This window comes from Triticum urartu, chromosome 3A, assembly GCF_056163025.1.
Source record: "Triticum urartu cultivar PI428250 chromosome 3A, HENAU_Tu73, whole genome shotgun sequence".
Classification (NCBI taxonomy): domain Eukaryota; kingdom Viridiplantae; phylum Streptophyta; class Magnoliopsida; order Poales; family Poaceae; genus Triticum; species Triticum urartu.
This window is the reverse complement of record NC_141875.1, coordinates 688278335-688299441: the sequence shown is the minus strand read 5'-3', so window position 1 is coordinate 688299441 and position 21107 is coordinate 688278335. Positions and strand designations below refer to the sequence as shown.

General features: G+C 40.9%; 1 protein-coding gene across 1 annotated transcript; it reads right to left on the bottom strand.

Moving 5' to 3' along the window:
• Nucleotides 1-4114: 4114 nt before the first annotated feature.
• On the bottom strand, nt 4115-4918 carry LOC147981637 (uncharacterized). Its single transcript, XM_087516024.1, has one exon. It carries the CDS (start codon nt 4916-4918, stop codon nt 4115-4117), a length of 804 nt encoding a protein of 267 aa, XP_087372150.1.
• Between the last annotated feature and the right edge of the window lie 16189 nt (nt 4919-21107).

The window sequence follows — 21107 nt, the reverse complement described above, 5'->3', positions numbered from 1 at the left end:
AAAAATAATTCAAAATTGAAAAATAGTTCATTCATTTTACAAAAAAAGGTAAATTGAAAAAAGTTTGCGCATTTACCATTTATCAAAAAATGTAAGAATAAAGAAAGAAAAAAGAAAAAACTTAACAAAATCGTTCAAAAAATCTGTAAGTAAATCAATAGAAAAGAAGGTATTCATATAGGTCACGGGTTCGAATCCCCACCTTGATAACTGTTTTTGCGATCTAACAAATCAGAGAAAAATTAACCGGGCCGGCCCAGCTCACGGACGGTGATGTTAACCGGCGCCTGCAGTGCCAAATAGGATTTGCCATAATCCCCTTCTTTCTGCGCCGCTACACTGTCTTTCAAGGAAATCCCTATTTGACGTGCTTTGCGTCAAAATGTCGATGTTTCGCATAGGAGATCGATCGGTCGGTAGCATTGGGCCAGCCTGTTTATGTGTTTCAGCGTTCTCGGTTTTGGCAGTTTTGGGAAACTTCTAGAAGGTTCCTGAACCGGATTTCTTTCTTTTCTGTTTCTTTTTTCCTTTATGCTTTCCTGTTTTTTCTTTTCTCTCGTTTTTTCAATTTTCTGCTATTTTATTAACTTTATTGTTCTTTTCTTTCCTGTTTTATTTTATTTGTTTTACAATTTTATTTTTAAAATTTATTCTTGTTTTCCAGAAAATATTTAGAAAATTACCAAAATGTTCGCATTTTTAGAAGTATTATTTGAAAATTCAAAAATGTTCCTGTTTTTGAAATTTTGTTCAGAAATTTAGAAAAAATGTTCAAAGTTCGAAAAAAGTTCAAATCTTCGGAATTTTTGTTTTCTTCTTTCCAAAAAATGATTGAACATTACGTATGGAATTTTCAAATTTTCTAAAATGTTTCCATTTTATGTATTAGAAAAGTGTTCACGTTTCCAAAAAATGTTTGGGATTTTCAAATTGTTCTTTTACTTCAAGTTTTGTTCTCTAAATTCAAAAAATGTTCGAGATTTTCAATTTTTTTTCCCATGTTAAATTTTTGGTCTCGATTTTAAAGAAAAATGTCTAAATTTAAAAATGTTCAATCATGCAAAATTTATGTTCCATGCAATGCCACCAGATTATCTTCTTACAATATGTGAACAACAAAAATAGAATTTTATTCCTTGGAATCAGATGAAGGGTTATTCGAAGAGGTTAGTGTCGAATAATTTTTTTCCTAAGAAATGTAGTGCAAAAGAGTTTGTAGATTGTTTCTCTATTGGATTGATTCACTCATACAAATAAGAGCATCCACATAGAAGAAAGTCATATGGAATATAAGAGAATATATTTGGATGGCCCACATAGAAGAAAATCATATGGAATCGAAGAGAAAATATTCCGGATCAAAGAGACCCCAAGGTGGAATAAAAAGACCATCATGGCTACTATGATTAGTGAAACTGATTGATGTTTGTTATTAGCTATTCGACATCAAGGTGTTATAGGAAATTGGCCGAACTAGACTTGGAGGGGTTGGGGTGCACATTGGTGTTAGTGGACTGTTGAGTTGCTTAATTTTTTTTCACCCGTTGCAACGCACGGGCCTATTTACTACTCTGAATAAAAGCTCACAAATTTGAAAAAAAACAATTCATCAATTTTGAAAAAAGTTCACCGAATTTGAAAAAAATCATCAATTTTGAAAAAAGCTCATCAAATTTGGAAAAAAGTTCATTCAACTTTGGAAAATATCACCAAATTCAGGGAAACAATTCATTGGTTTAACAAAGTTCATCAATTTTGAGAAAACTTCATCTAATTTGAAAATATAGTTCATTGATTTGAAAAAAAGTTCATCGAATTCGAAAAATAATTCAAAAATTGAAAAATAGTTCATTCATTTTACAAAAAAAGGTAAATTGAAAAAAGTTTGCGCATTTACCATTTATCAAAAAATGTAAGAATAAAGAAAGAAAAAAGAAAAAACTTAACAAAATCGTTCAAAAAAACTGTAAGTAAATCAATAGAAAAGAAGGTATTCATGTAGGTCACGGGTTTGAATCCCCACCTGGATAACTGTTTTTGCGATCTAACAAATCAGAGAAAAATTAACCGGGCCGGCCCAGCACACGGACGGTGATGTGCGCTGCAGGCGCCCGTTAACGAAATGCACATTAACCGGCGCCTGCAGTGCCAAATAGGATTTGCCATAATCCCCTTCTTTCTGCGCCGCTGCACTGTCTTTCAAGGAAATCCCTATTTGACGTGCTTTGCGTCAAAATGTCGATGTTTCGCATAGGAGATTGATCGGTCGGTAGCATTGGGCCAGCCTGTTTACGTGTTTCAGCGTTCTCGGTTTTGGCAGTTTTGGGAAACTTCTAGAAGGTTCCTGAACCGGATTTCTTTCTTTTCTGTTTCTTTTTTCCTTTATGCTTTCCTGTTTTTTCTTTTCTCTCGTTTTTTCAATTTTCTGCTTATTTTATTAACTTTATTGTTCTTTTTTTCCTGTTTTATTTTATTTGTTTTACAATTTTATTTTTAAAATTTATTCTTGTTTTCCAGAAAATATTTAGAAAATTACAAAAATGTTCGCATTTTTAGAAGTATTATTTGAAAATTCAAAAATGTTGCCGTTTTTGAAATTTTGTTCAGAAATTTAGGAAAAATGTTCAAAGTTCGAAAAATGTTCAAATCTTCGGAATTTTTGTTTTCTTCTTTCTAAAAAATGATTGAACATCCATAATACGTATGGAAATTTCAAATTTTCTAAAATGTTTCCATTTTATGTATTAGAAAAGTGTTCGCGTTTCCAAAAAATGTTTGGGATTTTCAAATTGTTCGTTTACTTCAAGTTTTGTTCTCTAAATTCAAAAAATGTTTGAGATTTTCAAATTTTTTTCCATGTTAAATTTTTGGTCTTGATTTTAAATAAAAATGTCTAAATTTAAAAATGTTCAATCATGATGTGATCGACATGAACATAGCATGGCCAACTCAAAATGCCAACAAGGGGTGTGTGTGTGATATGTCAGATACAACAGTAACATGATATGAGACAAAATAGTAAATCATGGCAACATAAAGATAACTAATAAGCAAAGCCATAATTTCACAAGCATATAACATAGTCTCATACATAAACAAGGTAGCCATAATAGACAATTAAAATACTATATAGCCTTAACAGGTCATTTGGTATCCATCATTTGGGTCGAATTTCGCGGAATTCATTCGTGAATTCCAACACCAACATGTTTGGATGCCATGGATTTGGGCGTCGGAAATCATTCCACAATTCCAGAAGATTGAAACCACCTGTAAACCAAATCCTGTCCAACCAACTTTCATTTTCGAAATCCAGTCGCCCCCGACACCCTCTCACCTCGCCCCAACTCTCGCTCTCATTTCGCTCCTGCCACCATCTCGCCAGGGAACCCACCGGCCACCACCTCTTGTCTCGCCCCCAACCCCCTCTCATCTCGCTTCTGACGCGCCGCCACCTAGAGAACCCACCACCTCGGCTTGTAACGCCCCTCCACAAAACGTGCTCGATTCGCCATCAGGACCTCCACGACCGCATGCCAAGGGCACCGCCGCCAGTGAGGGAGACCATGTGAAGGAGCTGGCGCTTATTAGCTGCAGAGAAGTGGATCACGCATACGGCTGTGTCCAGTGCATCGGCATCAAATCGATACCATCTTCTACCGCGGTTCTCTCCCCTTATCTCGACAGCATATCCAGGTGGGAAGACGATGAATCCTTCTCTGAACTAGGTGCTGGTGGAGTAGCTTGTGCACAACCCAGTACTTCTTCCTGCTTGGGGTCGCCGGCTTGATCGGCCCGTAGAGGTCGCCGTGCACCAGCTCAAGCCGTTCCACGGCACGATATTTCGCCTGCTGCACGAACGACGCTCGCTGCAACTTGCCAGCCAGGCACGCGTCGCACAGCTGGTCCGCCTGCTCGATCAGAGGCATGACGCGCACCATCCCTGCCACGCCAGTTTGTGTAGGGCGTCGAAGTTCAGGTGTCCGTAGCGGGCATGCCACGTCCACGCCTCATCTGATCCGCTCTGGGCTGCAAGACACACATGCTGTGCAATCTGGAGAGCTATCATGTACAAACGATTATGTGCCCTGGTTACCTTGGCGAGCAGACGTCATTACCGGTCGCGCACGCGCAACACGCCTCCCTGGATCAGCACCTGGCAGCCGCTCTCATCTAGCTGGCCCAGGCTGATGATTAGTGTGCGCAGGCGGGGAATGAAGTACACTCCCGTGATCACGAGGTGATCGCCGGTCTTGCACACCAAGAGGATCGTCCCTCGACCGTAGATGCTGACGATGGAGCCTCCGCCGAAATTGACGCTCCCATGAACGCCCGTGTCGAGCTCGGCGAACGCCGAGCGATCTCCTGTCACGTGGTTGGACGCCCTCGTGTCTAGGTACCACAGCCCGCCGCGGGTCCCGTCCTCGGCCCCGAGGTTGACTTGCACCGCGTTCTCGACGAGGTGGACCGGCGCCGCGTGCACGTCGTTGCAGCCGCAGTCGAACAGGCCGCAGACCTGGGCCATTAGTAGCCCAGGTTCTTCATCCTTCGCGCATGCCTGCGCGAGATTTGCCTGGTCCTTGACTCGGTTCTTGCACTCGCGCGCCCAGTGCCCTACCTGCTTGTAGTGACGACAGATATCATTGGATCTATCTCCGCTGCTGGTGTCGCGTCCCGTGCTCTGGCCACGGCCACTGCGCCCACGACCGCGCCCGTTGCTGCCTGACGAACCGTTGCCTTCGCGCAGCTTCAGACGTGCAAACCACTCCTCCTCAGTGAGGAGCAGCTTGGCGCTGCTGTCGACGGCGCCGGGCGCCGCGTCCAGCTCGTATCTTTCCTCGGTAGCCTTGAGCCGCCCGATCAGCTCCTCGAGGGCCAGTGTGTTGAGGTCGACTAGCGTCTCGATCGCGCAAGCCATCTACGAGTACGCTTTGGGGATGATCGAGAGGAACTTGCGGACGACGGCAGGCTCACCGATCTTGTCGCCTAGCAACTCAAGTTGAGTGACCAGAGAGGACAGGCGCATACCAAAATCGTCGATGCTCTCGCCATCGTTGAACTTGATCGCCTCGTACTGACGACGCAGCGGCATCGCCTTGGCCTCACGCACGCGTGCTACGCCCAACCGCATTGTCTTGATAGTGCCCCAGGCGTCCTTCGTCGTGGCCTTTACGGCGAGCGTGGACACCATCTCCGGCAGCACCGATCGCAACAGGCACTCCATTGTCATGCGGTCCGTCTCGCGCTCGAGAGTCCCGTCGTTGACGGCGACCCAGAGCTAGCATGCCTCCAGCATGACTTGTATCAGGAGGGCCCAATCGGCGTAGTTGGTGCGCGTCAGCATGGGCCAGGCCCTGCCGGTGTCGCGGACGACGCGCTGATGTATGACCAAAGCGCCGCCGCCGCTGTTCCCTGAATCCACAACGCTCTTCCCCGGGCTGTCAAGTCCTGCCATCTCCACAGGCCACCGAGCGAACCAGCTCTGATGCCAATTGTCAGACGGACCTCGCCACTACGATCACCGGAGTTGGGGAAGGAAGGATGTGCGAGAGAGAGAGAGAGAGTTTTTGCGCTGCTCAACTACCTGCAGCTTTTCAGGTTTTTCCATTTATTCAGTCTCACACGATCTAACAGAAACGAAAGAACCGGACGCAATCGGGTAGCGAATGCCGACATCCCAGCACTCCCCGCTCGTCGCCCGTCATGGCGCCGTGACCATGCAGTCGTGCCATCCCACGATCAGGTCAAGGCGCCGCAAAACTAGCTAGCTACTCTGAGGCGCATCTCGGCTTATTTTCTGATGAAACTGAAAGCAAAACCTAATGTCGAAACTGAAAGTTTCAACACCTAAAACCCTACTGCTTTCTGAATCTGAAGATTACCGCAACAACTAGGTAGGGTGCGACAGTGGGCGCAGCTTGCAGAGGCGGTTGTAGGCGCAAGCAAGCTCGGTGGGCCGCCGGCGTGGCACAGGCGCGGGCAAGTTGTGGCAAAGCACGGCGGTCACCAATTTCCCGAGCTAGCAACTGAGACCGGACGCAGCAAGCTGCTGTGTGCTAGCTAGCTAGCTAGCTAGCTAGAAACGGCATGAGTACTCGCTAGCTAGCCCGTGCTAGTCAGTTTGGTCGTGCGACCGCCCCTGGGCTACGGGACAAGCACGGGCGGCAAGCCAAGCGTGAGGGACGAGCGAGTGGCGGGCAAAATGCGAGTGTGCGGGCGGGACCGCAGCGAGCAACAGGACGAGCGCGGCGGGCGGCTGACAAAGCGAGCATGCGGGCGCACGCATTGCGAGCTATGGCAGGGGCGAGCACTCGCGCATGCAGGAGCTCACGCTGGCGAGGCGGGCGAGCTCCTGTGACTGATAGGTGGGACCATGGACGGAAACGAGTGGACGATAGCGGTCGAAGAGAGTGTCCGGTTCTGTCCACTTGGTACCCATTTGTGCCCATATTTGGGTCAAGTTTGGGTCGGGGAGGACAGTAAACGGACAACAGACGGACACGCGTGTCCGTTTGGGTCGCCTTGGGCCAAGTTTTGTGTCCGGGTAACCTAAACGGACAAAATGGGTCTCTGGATTAGAGATGCTCTTAGAGTTGGCCTCATAATTTGTAGGAGTAATGTATCTAGTTATGTGCATCCAGGCAAAGTCGGAATATCTGGGCAATATCCAATACTTTTTGAGAAGCTACATCAAGTCTGATAATGGTCCAACAATAGTCAGATAGTCCAACTAGTCAGATTTTCTGGGAAATGTCCAATGATGATCTGACTTCACAGAGGCTTATGTTATAAGTCAGATAATTTCCTATTTTGAAAAAAGTTAGATAATGGCCAGAAATTAGACATATAGCTCAATTTGTCCATGCTCTGCACCTCCTTGCTCTTGCTCTACTTCCCCATGCTCCACATCTCCTTGCTCTACTTCTCCTTGCTTAGATGGGCTCATCACATCAGAAAGATTTGCTCTTGGATTCAGAACAACATCATCGTGGCAAAGGGGCGACCGCCCCTAGGCCCAAGAGGGGAGGACCCCAACTAAAACTTATATTAGTAGGAACTATAGAAGTATACATTGCATCTGAAAGATTATGAAATGGATAAAATAGATTCTTAATTTGCAGAAGTGTAAGTTCACACCATATACTAATAAGTTATACCACACATAGGCAAACCAATTCGACTGGCAAAGTTGAGTTTAAATATAGTCTCTCTTTACGATGCATGTCTTAGTATCATAATGAAAATTATGATAAGTAGATTTCTATGTTTAAACCAATGCATAATTATTAATTCGATAAACATGTAGGCATTTCATTTGTACCAAACCAAACCAAGTGAATATGGACGAGCATGTTTGGTAATCGAATCATACGTAAAATTACAATCAACAATAGTTTTTGTTCTTCGATGATTCTATTACCGAACCCAACTTGGAAGGCCCATTTTCTATGCCCTAGAAGTTTCCATGAATATGACTGGCTAATATACACTAGAAACCACTATTAAAATATTTGTTAGTATGTATATGATTTACAAATCTCTACCATAATATTCAGTAATATTAATAGATATATGAACAGACTCATAGATATACAAATGTGTATACACTTCATCGTTTATGCAATATTAAAAAAATATGAAAAATTGTTTTAACAATAAAGAAAAGATGGTACATCATAATTTTTTTTCATTTTGTAGATTCAAAATTTTCAATCATATACATTACAACTGCATACCAATGAATAATACAACTATTATCTAAAAACATTTCATGTGACTAAGAAATAAAAAAATTAATTACAACTGTAATATTTTACACTTAGTTTAAAATTAGTATAAAAGTTTAGTATGAAAAACAATTATCTTACATCGCCGCGGGCCAAAAAATGCTTTCGACCGGCTCTGAACATTATCCACATTAAGGTGGGCATGAAAGCCATCATGATGATCAAGTATAGGTTGAATAATTACTGTCAATTGTTAAGATGGGCACACAGTAGTACACCTTTCAACGAGGAAAACGCCGCCTCCCTCCTTTGGCCGCCAAACCGACTTCATGTTTTGAGCAGAGCCGTCGGATAAAAGATCCCAACTTTATCTGCCGCAGGATTCCACGGCTCACTCGGTTAAATACAGGCCGTCTTAGCCCCCATCTTCTTCCCCCGTGCCCTTACCCTGTTCCCGAAGCCCAAAGCCCCAAACCGTGAGGGAAACTAGAGCCACTCCTGATCCAGAAATCCCGCCCGAGACCCACGCTTCTCCGGGCCTCCTCCGCTGACTGGTAGGGTGATACGCCTCTGTTGCATCTATAATTTTAATTGTTTCATGACAATATTCTACAACTTCCATATATATATATATATACTTTTGGTAACTTTTTACATTATTTTTTGGACTAACATATTGATCCAGTGCCCAATGACATTTTCTGTTTGTTGCATGTTTTTTTTCACAAAACGTCCATACCAAACGAAGTCCAAATGCGATAAAAACTTACGGAGATTTTTCTTGGAATATATATGATTTTTAGGAAGTGGAATCAACGCGACACGATGCCCGAGGGGCCCACAAGCCCTAGGGGCGCGCCCCCTACCCTGGGCGCACCTGGGAGGCTTGTGGCCACCCCGTAAGGAGGTTGGCGCCCTTCTTCGGCTGCAAGAAAGCTAATATCCGAATAAACATCGTGTTAAAATTTCAGCCCAATCGGAGTGGCGGATCTCTGGGAATTTAAGAAATGGTGAAAAGCGAGAATCTAAAAATGCAGAAACAGAAGGAAACAAAGAGAGGTATCCAATCTCAGAGGGGCTCCCGCCCCTCCGCCGCCATGGAGGCCATGGACCAGAGGGAAACCCTCCTCCCATCTAGGGGAGGCCAAGGAAGAAGAAGAAGGAGGGGAGCTCTCTCCCCCTCTCTCTCGGTGGCATCGGAACGCAGCTAGTGCCATCATCGTGGCGGCGATCTACATCAACAACTTCGCCGCCATCATCACCAACCATCTCCCCTCTATGCATCGGTGTAACACCTATTATCCTCGCTGTAATCTGAACTTAAACATGGTGCTCAGCGCTATATATTATTTCCCAATGATGTATGGCTATCCTATGATGTTTGAGTATATTCGTTTTGTCCTATGGGTTGATTGATGGTCATGATTGGTTTGAGTTGTATGTTTTATTATTGGTGTTGTCCTATGGTGCTCTCCGTGTCACGCAAGCGTGAGGGATTCCACTGTAGGGTTTGCAATATGTTCATGATTTGCTTATGGTGGGTGGCGTGAGTGACAGAAGCACAGACCCGAGTAAGTAGGTTATTTGCGTATGGGAATAAAGAGGACTTGATACCTTATAATGCTATAGTTTGTTTTACCTTATCGATCTTTAGTAGTTGCGGATGCTTGCTAGAGTTCCAATCATAAGTGCATATGATCCAAGTAGAGAAAGTATATTAGCTTATGCCTCTCCCTCATATAAAATTGCAATAATGATGACCGGTCTGTTTATCGATTGCCTAGGGACAAATAACTTTCTTGTGAGAAAAAGCTCTCTACTAAAACTAACTCAATTATTTCTTTATATAAACAACCCCTAGCTTTTATTTACATGTTCTTTATTATCTTGCAAACCTATCCCTTTACACCTACAAAGTATTTCTAGTTTCATACTTGTTCTAGGTAAAGCGAATGTTAAGCGTGCGTAGAGTTGTATCGGTGGTCGATAGAACTTGAAGGGAATACAAATCCTACCTTTAGCTCCTCGTTGGGTTCGACACTCTTATTTATCGAGAAAGGCTACAACTGATCCCCTATACTTGTGGGTTATCAAGACCCTTTTCTGGCGCCGTTTCCTGGGAGCAATAGAGCAGGGTGAATATTCTCGTGTCTGCTTGTTTGCTTTATCACTAAGTAATTTTTTATTCTGTGCTCTTGTTTTCTATCTATAGTTATGGGTAGGAAACGCAAAATACTAAAAAAATTAGTTGTACATGCTAAACCAATGGTTGAAGAACCACCCAAAATCTATCATATTGTCAAAACTTTCTACTTGGATCATCTTTGATCCCTTTGTGCTCGTGCTGAAAACCCAAATAGTTTAGTTGAGGGAAAATCATTAAATGAGCATGCTTATTTTGTGCGACACCGCTTATCTCAAAAAGGGAAACTTTTATGACATCATATTAATACTTTGCAATGCTATGCTTGGAACTTATGCGAAATATAAAATTTTATTTGTTGTTTTGAAGACCCTAAAAAACACCTTCCCTATGAATGTGAGTTTAGTGATAATGGATTCTTATCTTCTTATGCCAAGGGTGCTTATAATTACTATGATATTGAGCAAATTGAAGAATTTTTTTGCTTTTAAGGGTGCCTATGAAATTGCTTCTTTGATTGAAAAGTATGATGCTACTCTTTACAAATCTGAAAATTTTGCCATAAATAAATATTGCTATGAAAACTATGCTTCTAATGCCTATGTTAAAGAATATACTTAGGATGCCTCCGCTGTCCAAGAGGAAACTTATGTTTTGCTGGAACCGATGGAAGAAGAAATTGACGAAACTGTGAGCTCATTAGATGAAAAAGATGACGATGAGAGCGAAGAATTAAAGGAGGAAGAGCGAATTAGCTACCCATGCCCACCTTCTAATTAGAGTAACTCTTCAACTTATACATTGTTTAATTTCCCCTCATGCTTATTGAAGGATGAATACTATGATGATTGCCATGATCCCTTGGATTCATTTGAAATATCCTTTTTTGATGGACTTGATGCTTGCTATGCTTGTGGCCATGATGCCAACTTGAATTATGCTTATGGAGATGAACTTGCTATAGTTCCTTATATTAAGAATGAAATTGTTGCTATTGCACCCACGCATGATAGTCCTATTATATTTTTGAATTCTCCCAACTACACTATATCGGAGAAGTTTGCGCTTATTAAGGATTATATTGATGGGTTGCGTTCTACCACTACACATGATGATTTTGATATATATATATATATATATATATATATATATATATATATATATATATATAGTAATACTATTCATCACCCAGGATGTAGAATAAGTTATTCTTCACCCGAGGTAATCTTACGATCGCTTCATAAATAAATTAAGTTTGAAATACAAATAGTTACATTTTTATTGATTCACTACGTAAAATTTGGTATAAAAAATAAAAAATATAGGAAAAATCGCATTTTATGTATGTCTTACACTATGTTTTATATTCGTAATTTTACGTAACGTAAAATATTTTTTATGGTGAGTATATATTTTCTTACATTCTCTTTTTACGTATAAAATAAGAAAAAATTTACAAAACATAAAAATACGGTGCATTGATGTCAAAATAGAGAGGGGGTGAAGAATAACTATTCCTCACCCAGGGTGACGAATAGCGCGACCCTATATATATATATAATATGCATGTGCTTCCTTCTCCTACTTGCAATTATTATGAGAGAGGAACTACATCTCTACCTCCTTATGTTTCCAACATGAAAGAATTGCAAGAAATTGTTTATGTTATGTATTGGCCTTTACTTGATGTGCATGAATTATTCTTTTATGACATGCCGATGCATAGGAAGAGAGTTAGACTTCGTCATTGCATGATATATATATATATATATATATATATATATATATATATATATATATATATATATATATATATACTAGCAAAAGGGCCCGTGCGTTGCAACGGGGTGTAGACTTTAAGCCTTTCATCAACGTGCCTATGTCAAACCGATGTAGATGTCCCCACATGGATTTGGTGACAACAATGAATGCTTCACAAGCACAATATCCTGTTTTGAGCCGGATACAGATCCATGGAAGACAATAGTATGAGGAGCCATTGCTACTGAAAGCAATCATCTGGTCAATTTGACATTGTAGGAATATGACGACAAATATTTTATAAGAGGGGTTGGCCATACATGAAAGCATGCCCTTACTTAAGATCTAGCTTTATAGAGAACATCCTTTTTCTCACTCTAACTATGCCAATATTATGGTGTTAATATGCGGGCAGTTTATTGTGCCTTGTGATCACTTTTCCAACCAACATAAACATGCCTTGTAAAACATTGATTTTGATGGATAGAGAGGATGCAACAACCTGGTTAAGAAAACATATAATAACATTTAAGGTTTTTCTTTCACAAAAAAAGGAAGAGAAATATATCTCTACAGGACTCAGGGCATCACATCAACTGGTACTACACTTTGTTGAGAATCCTCAACACAAGTTTTATTAGTGCATGAGCCGAAGTAGAGCATCATGAAGGGTGCAGCTTGCCTGGAGGGTCACGTACGTATCTATATGGTTGTGCAGATGTAACATTATGTACGTTTCTTTATCGTTGTGTAGATGTAACATTATAGACACGATAGAAGTGTATCCAGTCAGGGTAAATGAGCACCTGGGTGTTGTCATTGCCGAGCTAACTACGGAAGATCTGGATGGCGGGCGGCCATCATGTTGATCAGCATGTACACCATCATGACCAGCGTGGCAAGAGGCGCAAGCAGGTCGTAGCTCCAGCAATGGCGCCGTGCCCCGCCGCAGTTGGAGAGCAACGTGTATACAGTTTCATATAAGCAACTTTCATTGTAGGATTAAGATTACAAACTTTGGGAAACATGTGGATTACTGTACAGGAGGTCTGGCAGCAATTGGATCTCATGGGGTGTTTTTTGTAAGCATGGCTTAAGCTGCTGGAGACCTCATTTTTCTTTCATATTCTTCTAGAGATAAGCAGGACCGAGTCTTCATCCTCCCCTTATTAATTTTTGACACAACTCCTTGATGCCCAGCAAACCCGAAGACATATATAAATTAAGCGAATTGGGTGTAAAAAAGGCGAGGTGGGACAATTCAATATGCGAGTCAACCTAGTTTTGTGCAAATAAAGGGATGTAGCCCAACAGTAGCAACGCTAGTTATTTAGCATGAAGGTTGTGTCTTCGATTCGTTGCACCGGCACGAGTGATCGCTGTTGTTCTACATGAGCTAGCGTGCGACGTATCAAATTTTATTAGTACCACCTTGCGTATACGTTTTAAATTTAAACTAAAAACGTAAATTCACACGAAGAAACATATTGTGACGGTGAACCCACGGAGTCAATCCGTGCTTTATTATTATTATTAGGGAAAGATATATATATATATATATATATATATATATATATATATATATATATAGACACACACATAGCTTTGTGCTCACTACTAAATTACAAATCATTGTTAATTAAAATTGGCTTTGATATACCTTAGGATCCTGGTGGATCAATTGCATGAGCACTATATGCAAAACTCTACTTCATCAGGGCGGAGTGGAGAATCTGAAGGGAGCAATGTGAAAGGACATGCAAAACCTGCTGAGAAGGACATGCAAAACCTGCTGAGAATGTGAGGCACTATGAACGCCTGTCTGCTGAAGTTAGTACATTGCATCGCAGTAAGGCATTGAATGATCATGTTAGTTATGGAGGAGGCACGGGAGCTACTTATCTGAGCGGGGGGGGGGGGGGGGGGGGGAGGGGGTGGATGCATAACATGTGGCAAGGCTGGTGGTGAAGGAAGTGCTACACTGCACCTAGAGTCGGCGGTGTAGGCGGAGGGTGCTAGGCCAAGCTGCCTTCATGGGTGAGAGAGGTTGGTTGAGAAGGAGGGTGGTTAGAGGAGATAACAAAGTACACCGAATGATATCAATATTTAGTGATAAAGCATGAGCACGTTGTGTATGGTGAAGTGATGTTAATATGTCTAGAACACGTGTACATATTGTTTTTTTTGGAAAAGCAACCAACCACCACCTTAATTCATTCCCTCATTTCCTCACATCTACTTGCACGGACTACTAAATGAAGCACATGGTTGCTTTGTTGAGACTTGATATTTTCTCTCCTTTTTTTAGCAGAACATATGATCTTTGTTTGAGTTTCATGGGTTGCAAATGCACCAGCTAACTATTGTTGCACGCCATATGTTCATGTGCCACTCTTACTCCCTCTAGTTCACAAAAGGTGACGTGTAGGATATATAACTTTAGATTTTGTTGTTATGAAGGAAAAAAGTGTATTTGTTTTCCATTCTTATTTTATTTTGCAAGTAAGCTGATACACACAGTCCGCAAACCACACTCACGACGCCACACACACTGCAATAAACCAAGGACTAAGTATTCCCCAAGACATGTCAATCTAGAAATATATGTTTCACCGGGTGTAGACAATATTGAATGGAAGCACAACGTTGTTGTTTGACATGGTTGAAGTGCATTTATGGTGTTAAGACGTTGGGACGTCAGCACTTACTAAAAGATATGGTTGTAATTTTGGGTGGATAGGGAGTACGATACAACCATTCGCCAACCAATCTTTACCAATATGGCATTGCCTCTTCTAAAAGGGAGGCACTCCACTACCTTGGTAGTACTCTACTCTAAATATCAATCTCGTGCCAATTTAAACTCTATTGTATTAGGATGGAGTGAAGAATCTGGAGAGAGCAATGTCGAATAGTACAAGTTGGACATGTGAAACATGCTGATATTGAGAGGCGCCGAGAAAAGCACCTCCTGTACCTATGAGCATCAGTCTTGCTCTAGTTTGTAAATTGCATGGCGGTAAGTGATGATCCACAAGTATAGGGGATCTATCGTAGTCCTTTCGATAAGTAAGAGTGTATACCCATTAGAGGAAGGAAAAGGTCCCATATAATCAAAGCCCCAAACATCAAATGGTTCAATAACGAGTGATTAATTCATAGGCATTTCCTGACGTCTACTAATATTACCAATTCTTTGACATTCATCACAAGATAAGACAAACTTACGCGCATCCTTGAAGAGAGTAGGCCAACAAAAACCGGATTGCAATACCTTATGTGCAGTTGTATCTCCAGCGTGGTGCCCTCCATAAGCCTCGGAGTGGCACTTGCGTAGGATCTGTTCCTGTTCATGTTCAGGTGCACAACGCCTAATAACACCATCTACTCCTTCTTTATAAAGATGTGGGTCATCCCAAAAGTAATGTCTCAAATCATAGAAAAACTTTTTCCTTTTGCTGGTATGTGAAACTAGGTGGTATAAATTTAGCAACAATGTAATTAGCACAATCGGCATACCATGGAGCAGTACGAGAGGCATTTATGACATTCAGTTGTTCATCAGGAAAGCTATCATCAATAGGTAGTGGGTCATCAAGAACATTTTCTAACCTAGACAAGTTGTCTGCAACGGGGTTCTCAGCTCCCTTTATATCAATAATATGTAAATCAAATTCTTGTAGCAAGAGAACCCATCTAATAAGTCTAGGTTTAGCATCTTTATTTTCCATAAGATATTTAATAGCAGCATGATCAGTGTGAATAGTTACTTTAGAATCAACAATATAAGGTTTGAACTTATCACAAGCAAATACAACTGCTAAGAATTCTTTTTCAGTAGTGGCATAATTTCTCTGGGCATTGTCTAGAGTTTTACTAGCATATTGAATAACATTTAATTTCTTATCAACTCTTTGCCCTAGAACAACACCTACAGCATAATCGCTAGCATCACACATACTTTCAAAAGGTAAATTCCAATCAGGTGGCTGAACAATAGGTGCAGAGATTAATGCTTTCTTAAGTATTTCAAATGCTTCTACACAATCATCATCAAAGACGACGGTATATCTTTTTGTAATAGATTAGTCAGAGGCCGAGAAATTTTTGAGAAGTCCTTAATGAACCTCCTATAAAAACCGGCATGACCAAGGAAACTTCTTATACCTTTGATGTCCTTGGGACATGGCATCTTTTCAATAGCATCAACTTTAGCTTTATCAACTTCAATACCTCTTTCAGAAATTTTATGCCCCAAAATAATTCCTTCCTTAATCATAAAGTGGCATTTCTCACTGACTATCAGCAACGGGATAAATTATACCTGCCTCAAGGAGCTTTAGTATTTCCTTTCTTACCACTTCTTTCATCTTAGGATTCAGCCGTCGCTGATGATTAATAACTGGTTTGGCATCTTTCTCCAAATTTATTTTGTGTTGACATAGAGTGGGACTAATGCCCTTAAGATCATCAGGAGTATATCCAATAGCAGCACGATGCTTTTTCAGAGTTTTCAATAATTTTTCTTCCTCCTTCTCTGAGGTTAGCACTAATAATAACAAGATATATCTTCTTTTCATCAACATAAGCTTATTTAGGAGTATCAGGCAACGGTTTAAGCTCAAACACGGGATCACCCTTGGGTGGAGAAGGATCCCCTAGGATTTCAACAGGCGAGTTGTGTTTCAGAATAGGTCCCTGTTTAAAGAATACTTCATCTATTTCCCTTCTTTCATTCATAAACATATCATTTTCATGGTCTAGCAAATATTGTTCTAAAGGATCATTAGGAGGCACAACAATAGAAGCAAGACCAATAATTTCATCCTTACTAGGCAATTCCTCTTCACGGTGTTGTCTACAAAATTTAGAAAAATTAAACTCATGAGACATATCACCCAAACCAATAGTAACAACATCCTTTTCACAGTCTATCTTAGCATTAACAGTCTTCAAGAAGGGTCTACCAAATATAATGGGACAAAAGCTATCTTGAGGGGAACCAAGAATAAGAAAATCAGCAGGATATTTAGTTTTCCCACACAAGAATTCAACATCTCTAACAATCCCAATTGGTGAAATAGTATCTCTATTAGCAAGCTTAATGGTAACATCAATATCTTCTAACTCGGTGGGTGCAATATCATGCATAATTTCTTTGTATAAAGAAATAGGTATGGCACTAGCACTAGCACCCATATCACACAAGCCATGATAACAATGATCTCCTATTTTAACAGAAATAACAGGCATGCCTACCACAGGTCTATGTTTATCTTTAGCACCAGGTTTAGCAATTCTAGCAGTCTCATCACAGAAGTAAATAACATGCCCATCGATATTATCAGCCAAGAGATCTTTAACAATAGCAATATTAGGTTCAACTTTAACTTGCTCAGGAGGTGTATAAGTTCTAATATTACTTCTACGAACCATAGTTGAAGTTTTAGCATGATCCTTTATTCTAACAGGGAAAGGTGGTTTCTCAACATAAGCAGTAGGAACAATAGGATCATTATAAGTGATAGTCTTTTCTTCAACTTTAATAGGTGCAACTACTTTTACTTCAACGGGAGGATTATATTTAAACCACTTCTCCTTAGGGAGATCAACGTGAGAAACAAAAGATTCACAAAAAGAAGCTACTATCTCAGAGTCAAGTCCATATTTAGTGCTAAATTTACGGAAAACATCGGTATCCATAAAAGATTTAACACAATAAAACTTAGGTGTTATACCTGACTCCTTACCGTCGTAGAGATCCCACTCTTCAGAGTTGCATTTAATTCTTTCCAATAAATCCCATTTGAATTCAATAGTCTTGATCATAAAGGAACCAGTACAAGAAGTATCGAGCATGGAGCGGTTGTTCTCAGAAAGCCGAGCATAAAATTTTTAAATAATCATTTCTCTTGAGAGCTCATGATTGGGGCATGAATATAATATTGACTTAATCCCCCCCCCCAAGCTTGAGCGATACTTTCTCCTTCACGAGGACAAAAATTATATATATAATTACGATCACGATGAACAAGATGCGTAGGATAAAACTTCTGATGAAATTCCAATTTCAATCACTTGTAGTCCCATGATCCCATATCATCACATAGCCTATACCATGTCAATGCATCTCCCTTCAAAGATAAAGGGAAGACCTTCTTTTTGATAACAGCACCGGGCATACCTGCAAGCTTAAATAATCCACAAACTTCATCCACACAGATTAAGTGTAAATCGGGATGCAATGTTCCATCTCCTGCAAAAGGATTAGCTAGCAGTTTATCTATCATACCCGTAGGAATTTCAAAGTAAACATTTTCATTTTCAGTAGGTTCAGTAGGTTGAGGAGCAACTCTTTGCTCTACAGGTCGAGGTGAAGATACCCCGAACAAGCCCCTCAAAGGATTACTTTCCATAGTAAAAAGTGATAGTAAATTTCAGCACACTATATAAAATTTTCCTTACCAAATTCCACCTACCAAAGGCGCTTCACTCCCCGGCAACGGCGCCTGAAAAGAGTCTTGATGACCCACAAGTATAGGGGATCTATCGTAGTCCTTTCGATAAGTAAGAGTGTCAAACCCAACGAGGAGCGGAAGGAAATGATAAGCGGTTTTCAGCAAGGTATTCTCTGCAAGCACTGAAATTATAGGTAACAGATAGTTTTGTGATAAGGTAATTTGTAACGGGTAACAAGTAACAAGTGTAAATAAAATGCAGCAAGATGGCCCAATCCTTTTTGTATCAAAGGACAAGCCTGGAAAAACTCTTATATAGAGAAAAGCGCTCCCGAGGACACATGGGAATTATCGTCAAGCTAGTTTTCATCACGTTCATATGATTCGCGTTCGGTACTTTGATAATTTGATATGTAGGTGGACCGGTGCTTAGGTGCTGTCCTTACTTGGACAAGCATCCACCTTATGATTAACTCCTATTGCAAGCATCCGCAACTACAAAAGAAGTATTAAGGTAAACCTAACCATAGCATGAAACATATGGATCCAAATCAGCCCCTTACGAAGCAACGCATAAACTAGGGTTTATGCTTCTGTCACTCTAGCAACCCATCATCTTCTTATTACTTCCCAATGCCTTCCTCTAGGCCAAAACAATGGTGAAGTGTCATGTAGTCGACGTTCACATGACACCACTAGATGAGAGACAACATACATCTCATCAAAATATCGAACGAATACCAAATTCACATGACTACTAATAGCAAGACTTCTCCCATGTCTCAGGAACACACATAACTACTCACAAAGCATATTCATGTTCATAATCAGAGGAGTATTAATATGCATATAGGATCTGAACATATGATCTTCCACCAAATAAACCAACTAGCATCAACTACAAGGAGTAATCAACACTACTAGCAACCTACAGGTACCAATCTCAGACTTAGAGACAAGAATTGGATACAAGAGATGAACTAGGGTTTGAGAGGAGATGGTGCTGGTGAAGATGTTGATGGAGATTGGCCCCCTCCCGATGAGAAGAGCGTTGGTGATGACGATGGCGATGATTTCCCCCTCCCGGAGGGAAGTGTCCCCGGCAGAACAGCTCCGCCAGAGCCCTAGATTGGTTCCGCCAAGGTTCTGTCTCATGGCGGCGGAGTCTCGCCCCGAAAGCTTGCTTATGATTTTTTCTCGGACGAAAGACTTCATATAGCAGAAGATGGGCACCGGAGGGCCACCAGGGGGCCCACGAGGCAGGGGGGCGCCCAGGGGGATAGGGCGCGCCCCCACCCTCGTGGCCAGGGTGTGGGCCCCCTCTGGTATTTTCTTCGCTCAGTATTTTTTATTATTTCCAAAAATAATTTCCGTGGAGTTTCAGGACTTTTGGAGTTGTGCAGAATAGGTCTCTAATATTTGCTCCTTTTTCAGCTCAGGATTCCAGCTGCCGGCATTCTCCCTCTTCATATAAACCTTGTAAAATAAGAGAGAATAGGCATAAGTATTGTGACATAATGTGTAATAACAGCCCATAATGCGGTAAATATCAATATAAAAGCATGATGCAAAATGGACGTATCAGTAAGGCATTGAAAGGCCATGTTAGTTGTGGAGGAGGCCGAATATCTACCTTCATGGGTGATGGACGGATAACATGAGGCCAACCTAGTTATGAAGCAAGCACTGCATGCAGAGTCGGTGGTATAAGGTGGAGGGTGCTAGGCCAAGTTGTATTCATAGGTGAGAGAGGTTGGTGGAGGGGGATAATGGTTGCAGGAGGTCAGAGAGTAAGGCACTTGAGTTCAACATTTATTTATGAAACATGAACTCGTTGAGTAAGATGAAGTGATGTAAATATTTCTAGAGCTCGTTTAACATGAGATTGTTTAGTTTAAAACAAGACACATAATAGAATTGGATGGCTTGTGCCACAAATTTAATCAAGACTCGGAAGATGACATTGTTCTAATTTGGTTCCTTGATTATGCAAGCATCATACATGTGGTACTCATCGCAATTACATTTAGGCATATCTTATATTCCGAAAAGCCTAATATCATAAGAAAAGTAACTAAAATTTGTGGAGAACTATTCACTAGGCCCATCTCGATCCTTTTAATACAAGTGACATGAATACATTGGAGCCTGTCAATGGTAATTCTAGGGTAGAGGTACCGTAATATGTAAAGAGTTCAAAAACAATTTACCTGAAAGGCTCCAAAATTTTGTACAGGCAACATAGTACATTAGATATTTTGAAAATAAAGATATACTCCATCTGTAAACTAATATTGGTTCAGAGACTGCTAGTAATAATTGTGTTATTATTTATTTATAAGTTTATAATTAATGTTTATATTGTATGCTATAACTGTTATGGCTTTCGAACCTGTAAAAACCAAGAGGTTCAGAGGAAAAGTCATATGCACATGTAGACTTATAAATGGTAAAATAGGATTTCTAGTCCTGTCCCTAGGACTAACTGAAGTGTTGCATGATGTTTTTGTTATTCTAATCACAAGCATAGTTAAGTGTAACGATGATGCATGCAACATTGAGGTCACGATGGTAGAAGAACACTCGTGTTGAATTGACACAAGTTGTATGTTATACAAAGATATGATTTCGTCACAAGTCTATAGTCCATAACACAAAAAAAGTTAAGGTATGCACAATTCCAAATACCATGAGAGTTTCGAGTCACTCCATACCGGGGGATGCACTTTGAGTTTTCTCTAACGTCAACCGTAACAAGTTGATCATAAGGGCAACTTAAGGGTTCATTAGAAACATTATGATGAGGGATTAGATAGCTCAAGACTAGAATTGCTCCTCCGATAATGAGGAAATATTGTTCAGGTCCTCTCGGTATGGCAGCATGCATCATCATCTGGCCAGACAAAGTATGTCTAGAACACCGAGCCTTTTGGTCAGTTAAGTACTTGAATTATGATCTCAAGGCTGCACGTGAAAAGTGTTTCTAGATATACATGCTTAGAATTAAGAAATTAAGTT

Excerpts from the sequence above, each read along its gene's own strand:
- LOC147981637 (XM_087516024.1), bottom strand. The coding sequence starts at position 4,918 with ATGGCTTGCGCGATCGAGACGCTAGTCGACCTCAACACACTGGCCCTC.